This window comes from Carcharhinus amblyrhynchos, chromosome 13, assembly GCF_965287045.1.
Source record: "Carcharhinus amblyrhynchos chromosome 13, sCarAmb.v2.hapA, whole genome shotgun sequence".
Taxonomy (NCBI): Eukaryota; Metazoa; Chordata; class Chondrichthyes; order Carcharhiniformes; family Carcharhinidae; genus Carcharhinus; species Carcharhinus amblyrhynchos.
The window spans coordinates 68335705-68355947 of record NC_137336.1 but is presented as its reverse complement, the minus strand read 5'-3'; the positions used below and the strand labels follow the sequence as shown (position 1 = coordinate 68355947).

At 43.9% G+C, this 20243-nt stretch overlaps 1 protein-coding gene across 1 annotated transcript in view; it reads left to right on the top strand.

Annotated features, from left to right (window-relative positions):
• The window catches only part of LOC145351309 (ran-binding protein 17-like), a 925757-nt gene that overhangs the window by 282816 nt on the left and 622698 nt on the right, over window positions 1-20243 (top strand). Inside the window, exon 13 of the mRNA XM_080200932.1 lies at window positions 2715-2820. Coding sequence (XP_080057058.1) covers window positions 2715-2820 — 106 coding nt within the window. The remainder of the gene's footprint in view (window positions 1-2714; window positions 2821-20243) is intronic.

The window sequence follows — 20243 nt, the reverse complement described above, 5'->3', positions numbered from 1 at the left end:
TTTGCTGATGACACTAAGATGGTTGGATTGGCGGGTACTGAGGAGCAGTGCCTGGCAATGCAACAGGACATAGACAGGCTGGTAGATTGGGCAGATAGATGGCAAATGGAATTTAATCCGGAGAAATGCGAGGTGATGCACTTTGGCCGGAATAATGTGGAGGGGAGTTATACGATAAAAGGTAGAACTATCCGGAGTATAGATACGCAGAGAGACCTGGGGGTGCAAGTGCACAAGTCCCTGAAGGTGTCGGTGCAGGTGCAGAATGTGATGAGGAAAGTGTATGGTATGTTAGCCTTCATAGGAAGGGGTATAGAATATAAGAGTAGGAGTCTGATGTTGCAGTTGTATAGAACGTTGGTTAGGCCTCACTTGGAGTACTGCGTCCAGTTCTGGTCGCCGTACTACTGGAAGGATGTAGAGATCCTGGAGAGAGTGCAGAGGAGATTTACCAGGATGCTGCCTGGTATGGAAGGGCTGTCTTACGAGGAAAGATTGAACGAACTTGGGCTGTTTTCCCTTGAGAGACGTCGGCTGAGGGGGGATCTAATAGAGGTTTATAAGATTATGAAGGGGATAGATAGAGTAAATGGTGGTAAGCTTTTTCCGCTATTAGAAATGGATAGAACGAGGGGTCACGGGCTTAGGGTGAGGGGGGCTAGGTATAAGACAAATATTAGAGGGCAGTTTTTCACGCAAAGGGTAGTGGGGGTGTGGAATGCACTGCCGAGTAAGGTGGTGGAAGCAGGCACGCTAGGGTTGTTTAAGAGTCACTTAGACAACCACATGAGCGGGCTACATATAGGGGGATATAGCAGGCCTTACTAAACATTGTAGGCTTGGGATTACGTTTTTGCCTCAGGGATGTTACAGTCTTTGCCTGTTTAATAATGAATTTTTTTGTCTCCACAGGCATTTAAGTCCAGCAAGGGGCATGCATGCGTCAGGTTGTAGTGGGCTGCTCTTGGATGTTGCTTCGGGAGTTGCCTATTGCTTCATGTCGTTAGTGTGCTTAAACTGGACCATCTCGAGGGCAACATGACAGCTCAGAGACTATCTCTGTTGCTGTGCGGACACATGGATTTGGGCCTGTGTCTGTGGGAGTTTGCACGTTCTCCCCGTGGTTGCGTGGGTTTCCTCCGGGTACTCCGGTTTCCTCCCACATCCCAAAGATGTGCTTTTAGGCTGATTGATTGGGTACTAAATTGTCCCTATATTGGACCTCCCTGATCCTCGCACATTAGGCGTAGACTAAAATCATGAATAGGTCACTGAGACAGTGGGACGGCGGCGCGGGCTCGTTGGGCCGAAGGGCCTGTTTCCCGTGCTGTGTTGTTCTTTGTTCTTTGTTCCAAAATGCATTATCTCACACTTGGCTGAATTAAACTCCATCTGCCATTTCTCCACCCAAGTCTCAAACTGGTCTATATCTTGCTTTATTCTCTGACAACCCTCTTCACTATCTGCAGCTCCACCAATTTTTGTGTCACCTGTGAACTTACTAATCAGACCAGTTACATTTTCCTCCAAATCATTTATATATACTGCGAATAACAAAGATGCCAGAACTGATCCCTGTAGAACACCGCTAGTCACAACCCTCCATTCAGAAAAGCATCCCTCTACTACTACCCTCTGTCTTCTACGGCTAAGCCAATTCTGTATCCATCTTGCCACTCCTCTGATCCTGTGTGACTTCATCTTTTGTACCTGTCTATCATGAAGTACCTTGTCAAAGGTATTATGTGGTCAATCATTATACTGAATTTTATGGGATCTTTCTGTGTCAAACTGATTGCTGTGTTTTCTGGCATTTGAACAATGACCATATTTCAAAAATGAGTTCTTATTAAACTGCATTGAAATGTAATCCATATCAAGCAGTCTTTGTGCACTGACCAGGTCAAAAATTGTTGATTACTGAGCAAAGCACCTTTTTTTTAATTCATTCGTGGGACATGAGTGTTGTTGGCTGGTCAACATATATTGCCCTCCCTAGTTGCCAGAGAGCAGTTGAGAGTCAATCACATTGCTGTGGCTCTGGAGCCACATGTAGACCAGACCAGGTAAGTATGATAAATTTCCTTCCTAAATGACATTAGTGAACTAGAGTGAACTAGATGACATTAGTGAGTTTTTCTGACAATCGACAATTATTTCATGGTCATCAATAGATTCTTAATTCCAGATTTTTTTTATTGAATTCAAATGCCACCATCTGATGGATGTCTGGATTTGAATCTGGGACTCCAGAACATTAGCTGAGTTTCAGGATTAATAGTAGAGCGATAATGCCACTAGGCAAATGTATTTCCTTATGCATTTCAAAAAAAGTAACCAATCCAAACAAATGTTTGAAACAGAACTGATGCTAGGATAAAGCTACTGAACCAAAACACATTCAAGTTAGCTGTACTTTAACTATTTGCATGTGAGATTTTCTTATTGAATCCAACCAGTTGGCAGTGTTGCAGTGTGCTAGACTTTAAAGTTTTCAATTTGCTGAAGACCATGGTTTCAATTTTAGTCAGAATTCTAACATCTTAATTTGGCATAAATAGGCTGTCCTAGATATGATGCCTGACAGAGCTATGGTTATGTCCAGTTGATCAGTTAAAGATTTAGTTAAAGAGCCATTTGAAGTATTTCATAATTTAATGGCAAACGTCCTTTGTGTTATTGAAGAATTGAATATTTGTTCTTTATATCCTCAGGTCGCTTGGCTTGGTTGGTGTATATAGTTGGTGCTGTAATTGGAGGCAGGTTAACTTTTACATGCACTGATGAGCAAGACTCAATGGATGGAGAATTAGTTTATCGGTAAGTCACAGCTTTTTAGAAATATGCTATTTTTATACACTTTGGAATGCCATTTGTGATGAGATACATATTTTATGACATGAGTTTTGTCTCTAGTAACTCAGAAACTCTTTTTGTTCCTTTGAAGAATTTGGTGTAATGTTTGACGATGGTTACCAGTTTCAATGGAGAGAATGACTGTTTTCATTGCCTAGGGGAATGCTTACTGATTGTCCACAATCACAGTAACGCAGCTGGTATCAATGTTACCTCTCATCAGAAGGTGGAGGACTGAGTACGCAGAAGAATATAATTTAATGTAGTATTGATGGAATGCTGTATGATTAGAGGTGCTACATTTTAGATGAGATGTTCAATAGAGGCCTGGCCTGTCTGGTGGATGCTAGAGATTCTTTGGTCATTAACCAAAATAGACCAGAGAGTTGTCCTGGTGTCCTTCACTCATTCAACAACACACAAAAAAAATTGCAGTGGGCGTTGGAGGTGTCAGGGATTGGACATCCACAGTGAAGAGAAGACAATTAGGGCCAGGGAATTGGAAATTGTTGATGACTTAGGGCATCAGAAGAATCATGAATGTATGCGGGAAGAGACTGGACAAGGGGACAGAGGATGGAATCAAGATAGGAAGAAATGAGTTTCGTAGGGGAGGAACAAGCTGATATGGGCCTACCAGGATAGTCCTGTTTGTGAATTTTGGGAAGGAGGTAGAAGCAAGCTGCGCAGGGCTGGGGGACTGAGATTTGAGGCTGTGGAGGGAAGCCCTCCAGAGGTGATGAGATCAGTGACAGTCCTGAGACAATTGTTTGATGTTTGGTGATGGTGGGGGTCATGGTCCGGGGGAAGTAGGAGGAAATGGCTGAATTGGCACTCAGCCTCTGCCAGACAACATCAGTACCACCCTTGTCGGCAAATTTGATCACAAGGTCAGGGTTGGACCTAAGAGAATGGAATGCAGTAAGTTCAGAGGGAGAAAAATTAGAGTGGGTGAGAGGGGCAGAGAAATTAAGACGGTTGATTTGTGGCAATCGTTTTCAGTAATGATCAAGAACAGGTAGGGGGCTGGAGAGGGGTCCAGGTAGAGGAGGAATACGCAGGTGGGTGAAAAGGGTGAGACCCTTGCCCAAAGAAGTAAGCGTGGAGACAGAGGCAATGAATTCAGCATCATGCTGAGGGCAAATTTCATTGAGGTGAGGAGAAAAGAGGATGAAACTGAGCCCTTTGCTGAGTATGGAACATTCAACATCAGAGAGGGATAAGTCGAAGTGTATAATGAATACACAGCAAGGGGTAGGATTAAAAGAAGGAATCGGATCAGAAGGATGGGAATGTGTAGTTGATCCAGGATAGGAGTTGGTATCTCTAAGTTGTTGGAATTTGCATTCCTTAACACCTGAAAGGAAGAGAAAAGTTTTCTTAAGGTGTTGGTTGAGATGAAGAATAAATGGAACCGGGGACAAGGACAGGTTTGAGAGAGGGTGAGTCAGTACTTCTAGAGAGGTTGAGTACATATAGAATCATAGACAAAATACAGCACAAACAAGCTCTTTGGCCCACAAGTTGAGCCGATCTTATCTCTACCTACTAGGCTTACCTATACCCCTCAATCCTATTAAGTCCCATGTACTCATTCAGAAGTCTGTTAAAAGACCCTATCAAATTTGCCTCCACCACCACTGACGGCAGCCGATTACACTCACCCACCACCCTCTGAGTGAAAAACTTACCCCTGACATCTCCTCTGTACCTACTCCCCAGCACCTTAAACCTATGTCTTCTTGTGGCAGCCATTTTAGCCCTGGGGAAAAGGCTCCGAGAGTCCACCTGATCAATACCTCTCATCATCTTATACCACTCTATCAGGTCCCCTCTCATTCTTCGTCTCTCTAAGGAGAAAAGATTGAACTCTCTCAACCTATCCTCATAAGGCATGCCACCCAATCCAGATGACATCCTTGTAAATCTCCTCTGCACCCTTTCAATGGCTTCCACATGCTTTCTGTAATAAGGCAACCAGAACTCAGCACAGTACTCCAAGTGGGGTCTGACCAGGTCTTATACAGCTGCAGCATTATCTCCCGACTCCTAAACTCAATTCCTCGCTTGATGAAGGCCAGTACACCATATGCTTCTTATCCACATCCTCTACCCGCGAAGCCGATTTGAGAGTCCTATGAACCCGGACCCCAAGATCCTACTGATCATCTACATGGCACTGAGTGTGGATCTCATAATACAGCGCGAACAGCAATCCTAGGAGCATTGTGTATCCCAGAAGGGCCTGTAATCCTGCGCGGATTTGAAACATGAGTGTTGGTGGTTGGAATCTGTGTGGGGTGAGAGGGAAAGAGAGAGAGAGAGAGAGACATTACTGAGGAAGAAAATGTGACTTTGGAAGCAAGTTTTGGTAAACATTTTGTCAGACACCAAGAAGGAAATGGGAAACAATGAAGAGTCAAACAGAATTCCTATAGGAGAGAAAAGCAGTACTTTTTCAAGGTTGGCATTCCTGGAAGAAAAATGACAGTGAACTAAGCACTAAATAAGCAAAATATCACAGATACTGGAATCTGAAACAAGAATGGTGTGTTGCATGGGATATTTCCAAAAAATGTTTAAGGTGGAAAAGTCACAGTCTAATGTTGTTGAACTCAATGTTGAGCCCTGAGGGCTGTAATATGCCTGTTCCTAAGATGAGATGCTGCTTCTCTAGCTTGGACATCACTGAACATTGCAGCAGGCCAAGAAGAGACATATGGGCATGAGAACAATGTGCTGAGTTACAATGGCAAGCGACAGGAAGACTGGGAGGTCATGATTATGGACAAGGAACAAAAACAATACAGCATAGGAACAGGCCCTTCGGACCTCCAAGCCTGTTAGGAACACAATCATGTGTTCCTAACTTCATCATCTGTTTGTATCTCTCTTGAAATCAAATCTTGGGGATACTAAGGGACAATTTAGCATGGCTAATCCACCTAACTTGCACATCTTTGGACTACGGAAGGAAACTGGAGCACCCAGAGGAAACCCACACAGACACGGGGAGAATGTGCAAACTTCACAGTCACCCAAGGATGGAATTGTACCCGGATCCCTGAAGCTGTGAGGCAACAATACTAATTACTGTGTTACCGTGCTGACCTTTGAGTTTAGAAAAATGAGCAGTGATCTTAAGTGCATGTAATTTGCATTATAATCTTTGATGAGCTGCCTTGATGAGCTACCTCGGGTCAGTAGTTTTAGCTGGGGTAAGGGTAATTATGAGGCTATTAGGAGTGAATTAGGAAGCATAGATTGGACTAGGAGATTACAGGGACTGGGAACGTCCGAAATGTGGAGTTTTTTCAAGGAGCAGTTACTGCGAGTCCGTGATAGGTATGTCCCTGTCAGGCATGGAGGAATTGGTAGATCTAGGGAACCGTGGTGCACTAAAAGAGTTGAGTCGATGGTTAAAAAGAAAAAGGAGGCTTATGTTCGGATGAGATTTGAGGGCTCAGGTAGTGCACTAGAAAGCTTTAGATTGGCTAGGAGGGAGTTGAAGAGTGAGTTAAGAAGGGCTAAAAGAGGACATGAAAAGACATTGGCTGATAGGATTAAGGAGAATCCTAAGGCGTTCTATAGGTATGTCAGGAACAGAAGGCTGGTCAGGGCAAGATTAGGGCCAGTTACAGACAGCAGAGGGAAGTTGTGTGTGGAACCGGAGGAGATTGGAGAAGCATTGAACCAATATTTCTCTTCGGTGTTCACGCAGGGGGACATGAATATAGCTGAGGAGGACACTGGGTTGCAGGGGTGTAAAATAGACAGTATTACGGTTGATAAGGGGGATGTACTGGATATTCTTGAGGGGCTGAAAATAGATAAGTCCCCTGGTCCGGATGGGATCTACCCTAGGATTCTCTGGGAGGCTAGAGAGGTGATTGCAGAGCCTCTGGCTCTGATCTTCAGGTCGTCATTGGTCTCTGGTGTAGTCCCGGAGGATTGGAGGATAGCGAATGTTGTCCCATTGTTTAAGAAGGGGAACAGAGACTTTGCCGGGAATTATAGACCGGTGAGTCTTACTTCTGTTGTGGGCAAGGTTTTAGAAAAAATTATTAGGGATAGGATTTATAGTTATTTGGAGTGTAATGAATTGATTAGAAATAGTCAGCATGGTTTTGTAGCGGGTAGGTCGTGCCTTACTAACCTTATTGAGTTTTTTGAGAAGGTGACCAAAGAGGTGGATGGGGGTAAGGCAGTTGACGTGGTATATATGGATTTTAGTAAGGCGTTTGATAAGGTTCACCATGGTAGGCTTCTGCAGAAAATGCAGATGTATGGGATTGTGGGTAATCTAGGAAGTTGGATCAGGAATTGGCTATCAGATAGGAGACAGAGGGTGGTGGTTGATGGTAAATATTCATCATGGAGTTCGGTTACGAGTGGTGTGCCTCAGGGATCTGTTTTGGGGCCACTGTTGTTTGTAATCTTTATTAATGATCTGGATGAGGGTATAGTTGGGTGGATTAGTAAATTTGCTGATGACACCAAAGTCGGAGGTGTGGTAGATTGTGAGGAAGGGTGTCATAGTCTGCAGGGAGACTTAGATAGGTTGCAGAGCTGGGCCGAGAGGTGGCAGATGGAATTTAATGCGGAGAAGTGTGAGGTAATTCACTTTGGTAGGAGCAACAGATGTGTCGAGTATAGGGCTAACGGGAGGACTTTGAATAGTGTGGATGAACAGAGGGATCTAGGTGTATGTGTACATAGATCCCTGGAAGTTGGGAATCAAGTAGATAAGGTTGTTAAGAAGGCGTACGGTGTCTTGGCGTTTATTGGTAGGGGCATTGAATTTAGGAGTCGCAGCGTCATGTTGCAACTGTACACTACTCTGGTGCGGCCGCACTTGGAGTACTGTGTGCAGTTCTGGTCCCCACATTACAAGAAGGATGTGGAGGCTTTGGAGAGGGTGCAGAGGAGGTTTACTAGGATGTTGCCTGGTATGGTGGGGAGGTCCTATGAGGAGAGACTGAGGGATTTAGGGTTGTTTTCGTTGGAAAGAAGGCGGCTAAGAGGGGATCTTATTGAAACATATAAGATGATTAGAGGTTTAGATAGGGTGGATAGTGATAGCCTTTTTCCTCGGATGGAGAAAGCTAGCACGAGGGGGCATGGCTTTAAATTAAGGGGGGGTAGTTATAGGACGGATGTCAGGGGTAGGTTCTTTACCCAGCGGGTGGTGAGGGATTGGAATGCCCTGTCTGCTGCAGTTGTAAATGCGCCTAGTTTGGGGGCGTTTAAGAGATCTATGGATAGGTTTATGGACGAAAAGGGATTGGTTTAGGCTAGTGGGTCATTGTTTTTGTAACTGGTCGGCGCAACATCGTGGGCCGAAGGGCCTGTTCTGCGCTGTAATGTTCTATGTTCTATGTTCTATGTTCTATTGTCAAATGCCTTCTGGAAATCGAAGTAGAGCACATTCACAGGTTCCTGTTTACCTGTTTCCCTTGTTATGTCCCCAAAGACTTTCAGTAAATTAATCAAACATGATTTTACTTACACGAAACCATATTGATTCTGTCTGATTACATTGAAATTTTCTCAGTGCTCTGCTATAACCTCCTTAGTAATAGACTTCAGCAATTTTCCTATGGCAGTCAGACTCATCATACATGCTTATATTTAACAATGCAGTTCGGTTGAAATTTTTCCTTATATTTTCTTGATGCTAATTTTGTTAGGCAATACCAAGAAAAGTATTCTGTTATAAGGATATCAGATTCTGATTTATATGAGCTCATGAGATTGATTTGCAGCCATTATCTTGAAACGTACTGTGTGTGTGTTTTCATTAATTTCATAAGTGGCAATGTAATAACTCACCTGGTGTGAAAATAAAACAGCTTCCTTTCTGCCAATTTTCAGCTATGCCTGGGTTGCATTGAGAAATTGGCTCAATTTTTATTCTTCTATTTGTACAATGTTGGCTTTAAGCAAAACAAATCTGTTACCTCTGGAGATCCATGCCACAAATATTTATATGGAGCTAAGATAGAGCTGATGTTAGAATCTGGTGAGAAAATGTCATATTTTTGCTGTGATCTCTTTTAGCACAGTACTGTGTAAAGTTGTATTAAGAAGCAGTTCACTGCTGTCATTCTGGATTTTAATTTGAATTTTTAGTTTTGAAGTAAAGCAATAGATGGTAAAATTCAGAGTAAAACCTATTCTAATTGCCAACACCCTCAATAAGCAGCAAGGCGAAACAAGTAAGTGAGAATCATTTTTCCATCAAAATTTCTTTGAGTGCTTTAGAAATCTGGCCACAGATTGAAATATTACACAGTCTACCTAAATTTGTATCTGCATATCTTGCCAGTCTGAAGACTGCTATCAGCTGCTGGCAGTCACCTACAGCTATTCGAATTCTGTCCTTTTTTATTACATGTTACTTCTATCTGAAGACATACTACGATTGAGAAAAGTTGAGTAGGTAACAAGTTTAACTTTTTTTTGTTTTCCTCCATTTAATTAATACAGATGTATTCCATAAGTCAGATAAGGAATAGAGAGAATGAAAACTACAGCTTCTAGAGCTATTGTTTGGGATTTTAATTTCTTTCAATTGAATAGTTAATAGATAAGTTAACTTGTTCAGTGTTGGTTAGATAACTAGGGGTGGCATGGTAGCACAGTGGTTAGCACTGCTACTTCACAGCTCCGGAGACCCGGGTTTGATTCCTGGCTTGGGTCACTGTCTGTGGAGTTTGCACATTTTCCTCATGTCTGCGTGAGTTTCTTCTGGGTGCTCCAGTTTTCTCCCACAGTCCAAAGATGTGCGGGTTAGGTTGATTGGCCATGCTAAAAATTGCCCCTTAGTGTCCTGAGCTATGTAGGTTAGAGGGATTAGTGGGTAAATATATAGGATATGGGGGTAGGGTCTGGGTGGGATTATGGTTGGTGCAGACTCAATGGGCCGAATGGCCTCTTCCTGGAGTGGAGGAATTCTGTGAATTTAAATAAATTGTCACTTGTTGATTTTAAAGAGTGTCAGGGATTTATTTTGATTTAACCACTAAAAGTTGCTGAAGAACAGGTCATACCACTTCACACTCACTTCTTACAGATTATGGGGTCAAGTACTTCTCTTCCGGTGATTCGGTATTAGTTCTCAGAGGGGGGATCCACCTTTGCTTTATAACACTAGACACACATAGTCTTCAGCAACACTGGTTAGCAATCATCTGCAGGAATGACAAGCCCCATCTGTAGAACCTGAGTCTAGTGAGGTGCCTTTAGGTGATGGAGGCCTTGCTACTGCTTGCTATTGAAGGTTCTGCCCCCTTTGGAGAACCAAGTGCTGGCATTACATTCTTCTCCTGTTTATAAGCAATGAGGCAGACTGTGAAATCATCAGATTCCATCTTCCTAATAGTCTCTTCACTGCATCTCAAAGAGGGAGATGCAACAGTTTCTTAAGGACCATTCTTTTTCAGGTCATCACCTGCAGCAGCCTTTCAAGGCCTGTTTTTGCATGCTGTGGTATCCTGACAATCATATGGAGACCCAGTGTTTAATGCACATGATGGTTGACCAAATCTGCCTCACTGCATGACCGAGTGGCGACAGCTTTAGCCACTCAGCTGCATCCTGAGCTTGCATTTCAGGTGCAGGCTTTGTCCTACACTCCCAGTTCCTGCCTTTTGCTCAGATCAGGATAAGTATTTGTCAATGTGAGCCTTAACATAAAGCAAGGGAGTAGGGTGCACATCCCTGCGCCAGGAGTCTATGGCCACCTTCCTGAGGGAATCCTCAATCTTGCCCAGTCTCCTGATGGTTCTGCCAAGCCATACTACTCATTGGATTTTGAATTCTGCATGCAAGGGATTAAACATAGAGCAGCAATCATTAGCACTCTCAGATGCTTCAGTGGACACTATCAATTGACAAGCCTGACTTCAAGCATGTCAACTGAGTTCCACGATCTTAACTGCTGTTCATCTTTGACATTTTGTCCCTTTGCCTGGTTGCACCGCGGTTCCCTCGCCTTCCTTCTCCCCCTGCAGAGCTCCCCGTACCCTGGGGTTCCCTCACCTCCCTTCTCCCCCATGGAGTTCCCTGTACCCTCGCTTCTCTCTAACATGCAAACTTCCCCTATGCCATGTCACCACAAGACAGCCGTGAATTGCATGTTCTTCCTGTGTCTGTGTAGGTTTCCTCCAGGTGCTCCGGTTTCTTCCCACAGTCCAAAAGACATGCTGATTAGGTGCATTGGCCGTGCTAACACTCTCCCTCAGTGTACCCAAACAGATGTCAAAGTGTGGCAACCAGGGGATTTTCACAGGAACTTCATTGCAGTGTTAATGTAAGCCTATTTGTGACACAAATAAATAAATTTAAACCTTAAATATGAATAATAGTTCATAAATAATATTATACTATAATAAGAATTAATAATTATAATATTATTATAACATAATAAGAATTAATAATAGTTAATTCTTAACTATTAGTCTATCTCTATTGGTTCCAATTTAAGCAATATTCCTCATAGATGCAAACCTCCTCTAAATCAGTTAGCAGACAACAGGTTTATGTGTAGAAATGCAAGCTGCTGGTCCTCCAGCCTTCAGAACACTGCTAGAGGGAGAGAAACCTACTTTCTAGCAGGTGCCAATCTACAGTCTTTAGCGAGGCAAAACCAAGCAGAAACTGTCTTTTTCCCATTAAGCTTAGCTCCGCCCATTAGCACATGATTCCATCTTGCCAATCAACCTAGTTAAACCCTGTTCTACAACCCCAGGGAATAACACAAAAAATAAACAAAATTGCATTACTCAGCTTTACAAAAAACCCCAAAATCTAGTATCAATTCTGCTTCTGCATTCTTAGCAGATGGGCTGCCCTGGAGCAGACAAATTGGCACCGTAATCAGGGCTGAAGTTTAAAACATTCCCTTCACAAGAAAGATGATATAAATACATTTCTTAAAGGCACAGTGTCATCAAAATGTGTACATAGAACAGAAGAACATAAGAACATAAGAAATAGGAGCAGGAGTAGGCCATCTAGCCCTTCGAGCCTACCCCGCCATTCAGTAAGATCATGGCTGATCTGAAGTGGATCAGTTCCACTTTCCCGCCTTCTCCCCGTAACCCTTAATTCCCTTGTCTACCAAAAACCTATCTACCCGCGTCTTAAATATATTTAGCGAGGTAGCCTCCACCACGTCAATGGGCAGAAAATTCCAGAGATTCACCATCCTTTGAGTGAAGAAGTTCCTCCTCAACTCCGTTCTAAACTGCCCCCCCCACCCCTTATCTTGAGGCTGTGCCCTCTAGTCTTGCTATCCTTTCTGAGCAGGAAGAATCTCTCTACCTCTACCCTATCCATCCCCTTCATTATCTTATATGTCTCTATAAGATCCCCCCTCATCCTTCTAAACTCCAACGAGTACAAACCCAGTCTATTCAGCCTCTCTTCATAGTCCAAGCCCCTCATCTCCGGTATCAGCCTAGTGAACCTCCTCTGCACTCCCTCCAAGGCCAAAATATCCTTGCGCAAGTGCGGCGACCAAAACTGCATGCAGTACTCAAGCTGCGGCCTCACCAGTGCCCTGTACAGTTGCAGCAAGACTTCCCTGCTTTTATATTCTATTCCGCTCGCTATAAAGGCCAGCATCCCATTTGCCTTTCTGATCACCTGCTGCACCTGCAGGCTGGGTTTTGCGACTCGTAGGAACAGGAGTAGGCCATTCAGCCCATCAAGCCTGTTTCTGTCATTTAGTAAGATCATGACTTTGGCTAAACTCCATATACCTTTAGTTCATATCCGTTAATACCTTTGCTAATTTATCTAGCTCGGAATTACAGATAGCAACTGATCTAGCATCAATTGTCATTTAAGCAAGAGAGTTGTACAGGTGTTGGTGAGGCTGTATCTAAAGTATTATAATTGCATAGGAAACAATACAGAGAATGTTCACTCAACTGATTTCTGGGATGTCGGGGTTTTCTTATAAGGAAAGGTTAGACTCCATTAGAGTTTAGAAGAAGTTAGGGGGGGAGGGAAATGGGTCTCATATAAGACAGAGATTCAGTGAAATCTTCTTCTCTTAGAGGGTCATGAATCTGTGGAATTCTCTTCCTCAGAGAGGAGAGGAGGCAGGATTGTTGAATAGTTTTCAGACTGAGTGAGATAGATTCCTGACTGACAAAGGCGAACAGGAAGTAAAGACCTCAATCAGATTAGGCATGATCTTATCAATTGGCAAAACAGACTCCTGGGCTGAATGGCCTACTTCTCCTATTTCTTATCTTTTTATGTTATTATGACAGGTGGTATTTCAATAGAAAGGATGATGTTCACTTTTAATAGTGAATTCAACAAAAATAAACCTCACAACAGTCCCTACATAAATATCCAGTTTCATATCTTTCAAACTCTACCTCCAGTACATAAGATCTCATTTTTCTCACTCAATGGTTTTGACTTTGGGTTGTTTTCACAGGCAGCTGAAGTCCATGGTTATAATTAACACCAACATAGTCACTTCTGTGAACCCCTTCTCCTTGGATCACAGCTGTCATGATGACTTCCCAGAGTTCGCTTTCAATCGCCTACCAACAATGCCCTGGTCTATGGCCTGATCACATCTGATGCAAACACTTAGCTCTTTAGCATTACCATCTATTCACACTGCTTTGAGGTTTCTATCCCTTTTAGCTTATCTGTACATTGCTTCCTGAGAAACTTCAGTTCTGTTTTCTTTCTACTGCCAAACAGAACATTAACTTTATCACAGAGAACTTTGCTAACTTCTAAACACACCAGATGTTCTGTGTGAGGTTCTCATGCAGCACAACTGGCCAATATTACCAATAGCTTTCATTTGCTGTTTTGGATTATCCAGGTAACTTCTCAGAAATGACCTCACAGAAATGACTGAGGAAATCCAATTATAAATTCCTGGAACTAACTTAGGTGAATTTTGCTTTGGATTAAGGGGCTATCTCATAAGTACAAAATTTTTGCGAAGTGCAGAGTTCATCACGTATATAAAAATCTATGGAATCCCAAAAACAAAGCATGTTAGATTCAAAATTGGCTCATTGGCAGGAAGCAATTGCTCAACTTGTGTTTTGTTACTGGAAGACTGTTCCCAGTGGGGATTCCACAGGGGCTTAGTATTAGATTCCTTGCTTTTTTGTGGCTATATACATCAACAATTGAGACAGAAATGTAGGAGCCATGATTAAGAAGTTTGCAGATGTCACAGAATGGCCATGTGATTGAGAGAGAGAGAGAAAATGTATGGACTGTTGGAAAATATCAATGATCTGGTTAAGTGGGCAGAAAAATGGCAATTTAAAAAAATCCTTTCACACAGTGTGAGTGTCATTGGCTAGGTCAGCGTTTGTTGCCCATCTCTAATTGCCTTTGAGAAGGAGAAGGTGCGATGCCTTGTTGAACTACTGTAGACCTTGTAGTATAGGTGCATTCAACAGTTTTGTTAGAGAGGGACAGGGAGATAAGGTAGTTAAGAAGGAATGCATGATACTGTCCTTTGTAAGCCAAAGCAAGAATATAAAAGCAGGGAGAAATTACCAGAACTGTACAAGAGACAGGTTAAGATGCATCTAGAGTATGGTTTACTGTTCTGGTCACCACATTACAGAAAAGTTATGATTGCAAGACAGTCAGCACGGAGGAGATTTACAAGAATGTTGCTAGGAATAGAGAATTTTAAAGATTAGGGAAGATTGGATAGGCTGGAGTGGTTCTTCTTTGGTACAAGAAATTGAGAAGAGATTTAATTGAGGTGTACAAGATTATGAAGGGCCTGGATAGAGTTTATTGGGAAGAGCTGTTTCCATTAGTAAAGAGTTCAATAACTGGAGACGTACATTCAAATTATATGGTGGGAATTGAGGAGAATGTTTTTCACTAAAGGATGGTGGAGATCTGAAACTCACTACCTGAAAGATTGGTAGAGGTCAAAACACTCATAATATTTACAATGTACATGGTTATGTGCTTAAAATGCCAGAAACCACATTGCTGCGGTTCAGCTGATAGCTGTTTTTTGGCTGACACAATGAGCTGACTGCTTCCTGTCAAATTTCTGTTTCTATGGAATCCACCAGAAAATGGGAGTCCTTGTGCCACCATGACAGTTTTGTGGATTAGAAATGAGTTTTTTAAAGCTAGAAATAAAGGTCTGTTACCCATAAAAGTGACCATAAATCTTTTGAATTATCATAAAATCCAACTGGTTAAATGATGTCCTTCGTGGAGTGACATCTGACCAACATCAACAAGGTGCAAGTCAGGAGTGTGATGGAATACTCTCCACTTGCCTGGTGAGGCTCCAACAATACTCAAGAAGTTGCCACCATCCAAGATAAAGAAATCTGCTTGATTGGCATCCAATCCACTATCTTCAACATCTGCTCCTTCCATTACCAATACACAATGGCAGCAATGTGTACCATCTACAAGAGTCACTGCACCAACTCACCAAGGCTCCTTCGACAGCCACCTTCCAAACCTGCAACCTGTACTCCTTCAGAAGTCATGATGTGGAGATGCCGGCGTTCCAAGTGGAGAGGATCTCCAAAAAGATTGTGCGTATCATCACAGACATCAAGTTTTTACAAAGATGCAAGAAAGCAGACAAAATATCGAAAGGGCTACAGATCACGAGCCCACTCAGGTCAACCTAAAACACAGACTACGCTGAGAGACTTTGCCGTCGCGCCTCTCTCACACTCCTCAACCACCTCATACACCAGCTTTACAGCAAACGCCACACCCTGGAAACTAAAGTAGAATACATATTCTCAACTTGCGCTCAGGACGCAGACCAGCTAGGAAACTCTGCCAAGCAGATGAGACAAAGAAACTGCGCCATCTACATGCACACCAAGAACAGGAAACTTGAAAAACTCGGCATCACCAGCAGCAACAACCAAGCCTCCCCCGGCACCACAGTAGAAAACAGTACCACTGCAGGGAAGTCAATTGTCAACTTGTCGGACGACACACTTCAACCAGATGAAATCGAAGTTCTCTGCCGAGGGCTCAATTTCTGCCCCACCACCAAAATGGACCCCATTAATCTTGCAGCAGACACAGAGGAATTCATCAGGCGAATGAGGCTGTGGGAGTTTTTCCACAAATCCCAAGAGGCCAACAGCAAACACGATGAGACAGCCAATGAACCAGAACAGCAGACAGAGAGATCCGCAGTGCAGCAACCAAAGAGGAAGGAGTCCAATTGGACTCCTCCGGAAGGCCGCTGCCCTCGACTGGGCATGTATGCCCAAGCCATCAGGAGGTGCGTTAACATCAGATTCATCAGCCGCACTCACAAGACAGCCCCAAATGTCACCCAAGCACAACGCAACGCTATCCACGCTCTCAAAACCAACTGCAACATTATCATCAAACCAGCAGACAAAGGAGGGGCCATCGTCATACTGAACAGAACGGATTACTGCAAAGAAGTATACTGACAACTAAACAATGAGGAACACTACAGACAGTTACCTGCAGATCCGACCAAAGAACACACCCGTCAACTCAACACTCCGATCAAGACCTTTGATCCGGACCTTCAAAGCACCCTCCATGCTCTCATTCCACGTACTCGCCGCGTTGGAGATCTCTACTGCCTTCCAAAGATACACAAGGCAAACACACCCAGCCATCCCATCGTATCGGGCAATGGGATTCTGTGCGAGAACCTCTCCAGCTATGTCGTGGGCATCCTGAAACCCACCGTACAAAGAACCCCCAGCTTTTGTCGCGACATACGGACTTCCTACAGAAACTCAGCAAACATGGAGCAATTGCACCAGGGACACTCCTCGTCACAATGGATGTCTTGGCGCTTTACACCAACATCCCCCACGACAATGGCATTGCTGCAACTGCCTCAGTACTCAACGCCGACACCTGCCAGTTTCCAGATGCAATTTTACAACTCGTCCGCTTTATCCTGGACCACAATGTCTTCACCTTCAACAAGTTTTTCATCCAAACACACGGAACAGCCATGGGGACCAAATTCGCACCTCAATATGCCAACATCTTCATGCACAGGCTCGAACAAGACTTATTCACCGCACAGGACCTTCAACCGATGCTATACACGAGATATATTGATGACATTTTCTTTTTTTGGACTCATGGTGAACAATCACTGGAACAACTATATGATGACATCAGACTCATCATGGACTATTCTCTGGAATCGGTTGCATTCTTGGACACACGCATCTCCATCAAGGACGGTCACCTCAGCACCTCACTGCACTGCAGCCCATAGACAACTTCACGATGCTCCACTTCTCCAGCTTCCACCCTTAACACTTTAAAGAAGCCATTCCCTACGGACAAGCCCTCCATATACACAGGATCTGCTCAGATGAGGAGGATCGTGACAGACACCTCCAGATGCTGAAAGATGCCCTCATAAGAACAGGATATGGCACTCAACTCTTCGATTGACAGTTCCAACGCGCCACAGCGAAAAACCGCACCAACCTCCTCAGAAGACAAACACAGGACACGGTGGACAGAGTACCCTTTGTCGTCCAGTACTTCCCTGGAGTGGAGAAGCTGCGACATCTTCTCCGGAGACTTCAACATATCATTGATGAAGATGGAACATCTCACCAGGGCCATCCCCACACCCTTTCTTCTTGCCTTCAAACAACCGCACAACCTCAAACAGAACATTGTTCGCAGCAAACTACCCAGCCTTCAGGAGAACAGTGACCACAACACCACACATCCCTGCCACAGCAACCTCTGCAAAACATGCCGGATCATCGACATGGATGACATCATCACACATGAGAACACCATCCACCAGGTACACGGTACATACTCTTGCAACTCGGCCAATGTTGTCTACCTAATACGCTGCAGGAAAGGATGTCCCGAAGCATGGTATGTTGGGGAGACCATACAGATGCTACGACAACGGATGAATAAACATCGCTCCACAATCACCAGGCAAGACTGTTCCCTTCCTGTTGGCGAACACTTCAGCGGTCACGGGCATTCGGCCTCTGACCTTCGGGTAAGCATTCTCCAAGGCGGCCTTCACAACACACGACAGTGCAGAGTCTCTGAGCACAGACTGATAGCCAAGTTCCCCACACATGAGGACAGTCTGAACCGGGATCTTGGGTTCATGTCGTACTATCTGTAACCCCCATGACTTGCCTGGGTTTGCAAAACCTCACTTACTGTACTGTCTGGAGACAATACACATCTCTTTAACCTATGCCTAATACTCTTTCCACCAATCACATTGTCTGCATCTTTAAGGCTTGAACAGCAGGTTAGTTGATAGATAGAGTATGAAGCTAAACTAGCTCGAAATATAAAAAATGATAGTAAAAGTTTTTACAACTATATAAAGAAGAAGAGACTGGCTAGAGTGAATGTTGGACCCTTGGAGGACGAGAGGGGGGGATTTAGTGGTGGGTGACGAGGAAATGGCTGAGGCTTTAAATAAGTTTTCGTGTCAGTCTTCACAGAGGAGGACACAAATAACTTGCCGAATATTAAAGATAGAAGGATGGTAGGGGATGAGGTCCTTAATGCAATTACTGTCACTAAAGAGGTAGTGCTTGATAGACTAACGGGACTGAAGGTAGACATGTCCCCGGGACCGGCTGGAATGCATCCCAGGGTTCTGAAAGAAATGGCAGAGGTGATAGCGGATGCCTTAGTAATTATTTATCAAAATTTGCTGGACTGTGGGGAAGTGCCGGAAGATTGGAAAATGGCTAATGTTACGCCGCTGTTTAAAAAAGGTAGCAGACAAAAGGCAGGGAATTATAGGCCAGTTAGTTTAACGTCCATAGTTGGAAAAATGCTAGAATCCATCATCAAAGAAGAAATAGCAAGGCGCCTAGAGAAGAACGGTTTGATCAAGCAGACGCAGCACAGATTCATGAAGGGGAAGTTGTGTTTAACAAACTTATTGGATTTCTATGAGGATGTGACTAGTGCGGTAGACAGAGGGGAACCGGTGGATGTGGTGTTTTTAGATTTCCATAAGGTGCCTCACAAAACGTTGCTGCAAAAGGTTAGGGTGCACGGAGTTGGGGGTAAGGTGTTAGCGTGGATAGAGGATTGGTTGTCTAATAGGAAGCAGAGTTGGAGTTGGGGGTAAGATGTTAACGGGAAAAGAGGATTGGTTGTCTAATAGGAAGCAGAGAGTTGGAATCAATGGGTGCCATTCTGGTTGGCAGTTGGTGACTAGTGGAGTGCCGCAGGGATCGGTGCTGGGGCCTCAACTGTTTACCATTTACATAGACGACCTGGAGGAGGGGGCTGAGTGTAGGGTAAGGAAATTTGCTGATGACACAAAGATGAGTGGAAAAGCAAGTTGCGTGGAAGGCACGGAAAGTCTGCAGAGAGATCTGGATAGGCTGAGTGAGTGGGCGAGGACCTGGCAGATGGAGTATAATGTTAGCAAATGTGAGGTTATCCACTTTGGTAGAAATAATAGGAGGGATTATTATTTAAAAGGCGAAAAGCTGCAGCATGCTACGGTGCAGAGGGATGGGGGTCCTTGTGCATGAATCGCAAAAACCCAGTCTGCAGGTGCAGCAGGTGATCAAGAAGGCGAATGGAATGTTGGCCTTTATAGCGAGGGGGATAAAATATAAAAGCAGGGAGGTCTTGCTGCAACTGTATAGGGCACTGGTGAGGCTGCAACTGGAGTACTGTGTGCAGTTTTGATTGCTGCATTTGCAAAAGGAAATATTGGCCTTGGAGGGAGTGGAGAGAAGGTTCACTAGGCTGATACCAGAGATGAGGGGGTTAGCCTATGAGGAGAGATTGAATAGACTGGGTCTGTACTCATTGGAATTTAGAAGGCTGAGGGGGGATTTTATAGAGACGTATAAGATAATGAAGGGGATAGATAGGGTCGCGGTAGAGAGATTCTTCCCGCTTAGAAAGGATAGCAGAACTAGAGGCACAGCCTCAAAATAAGGGAGGGGTGCAGTTTACATCAGAGTTGAGGAGGAACTTCTTCACTCAAAGGGTGGTGAGTCTCTGGAATTCTTTGTCCATTGAAGTGGTGGAGGCTACCTCGCTAAATATATTTAAGTCACGGGTAGCTAGGTTTCTGATAGACAAGGGAATTAAGGGTTATGGGGAGAAAGCGGGAAAGTGGAACTGGTCCACTTCAGATCAGCCATGATCTTGTTGAATGGCGGGGCAGGCTCGAAGGGCTAGGTGGCCTACTCCTGCTCCTATTTCTTATGTTCTTATTAGTTGTAAAGACTCACATTCTAATCAGTAATCTGTAAACTGTGTGTGCTGTTATATGCTCTGTCTGAGGCTAGAACTCTCCATTCACCTGATGAAGGGGCAAACCCCGAAAGCTTGTGAGTTTACTATCAAAT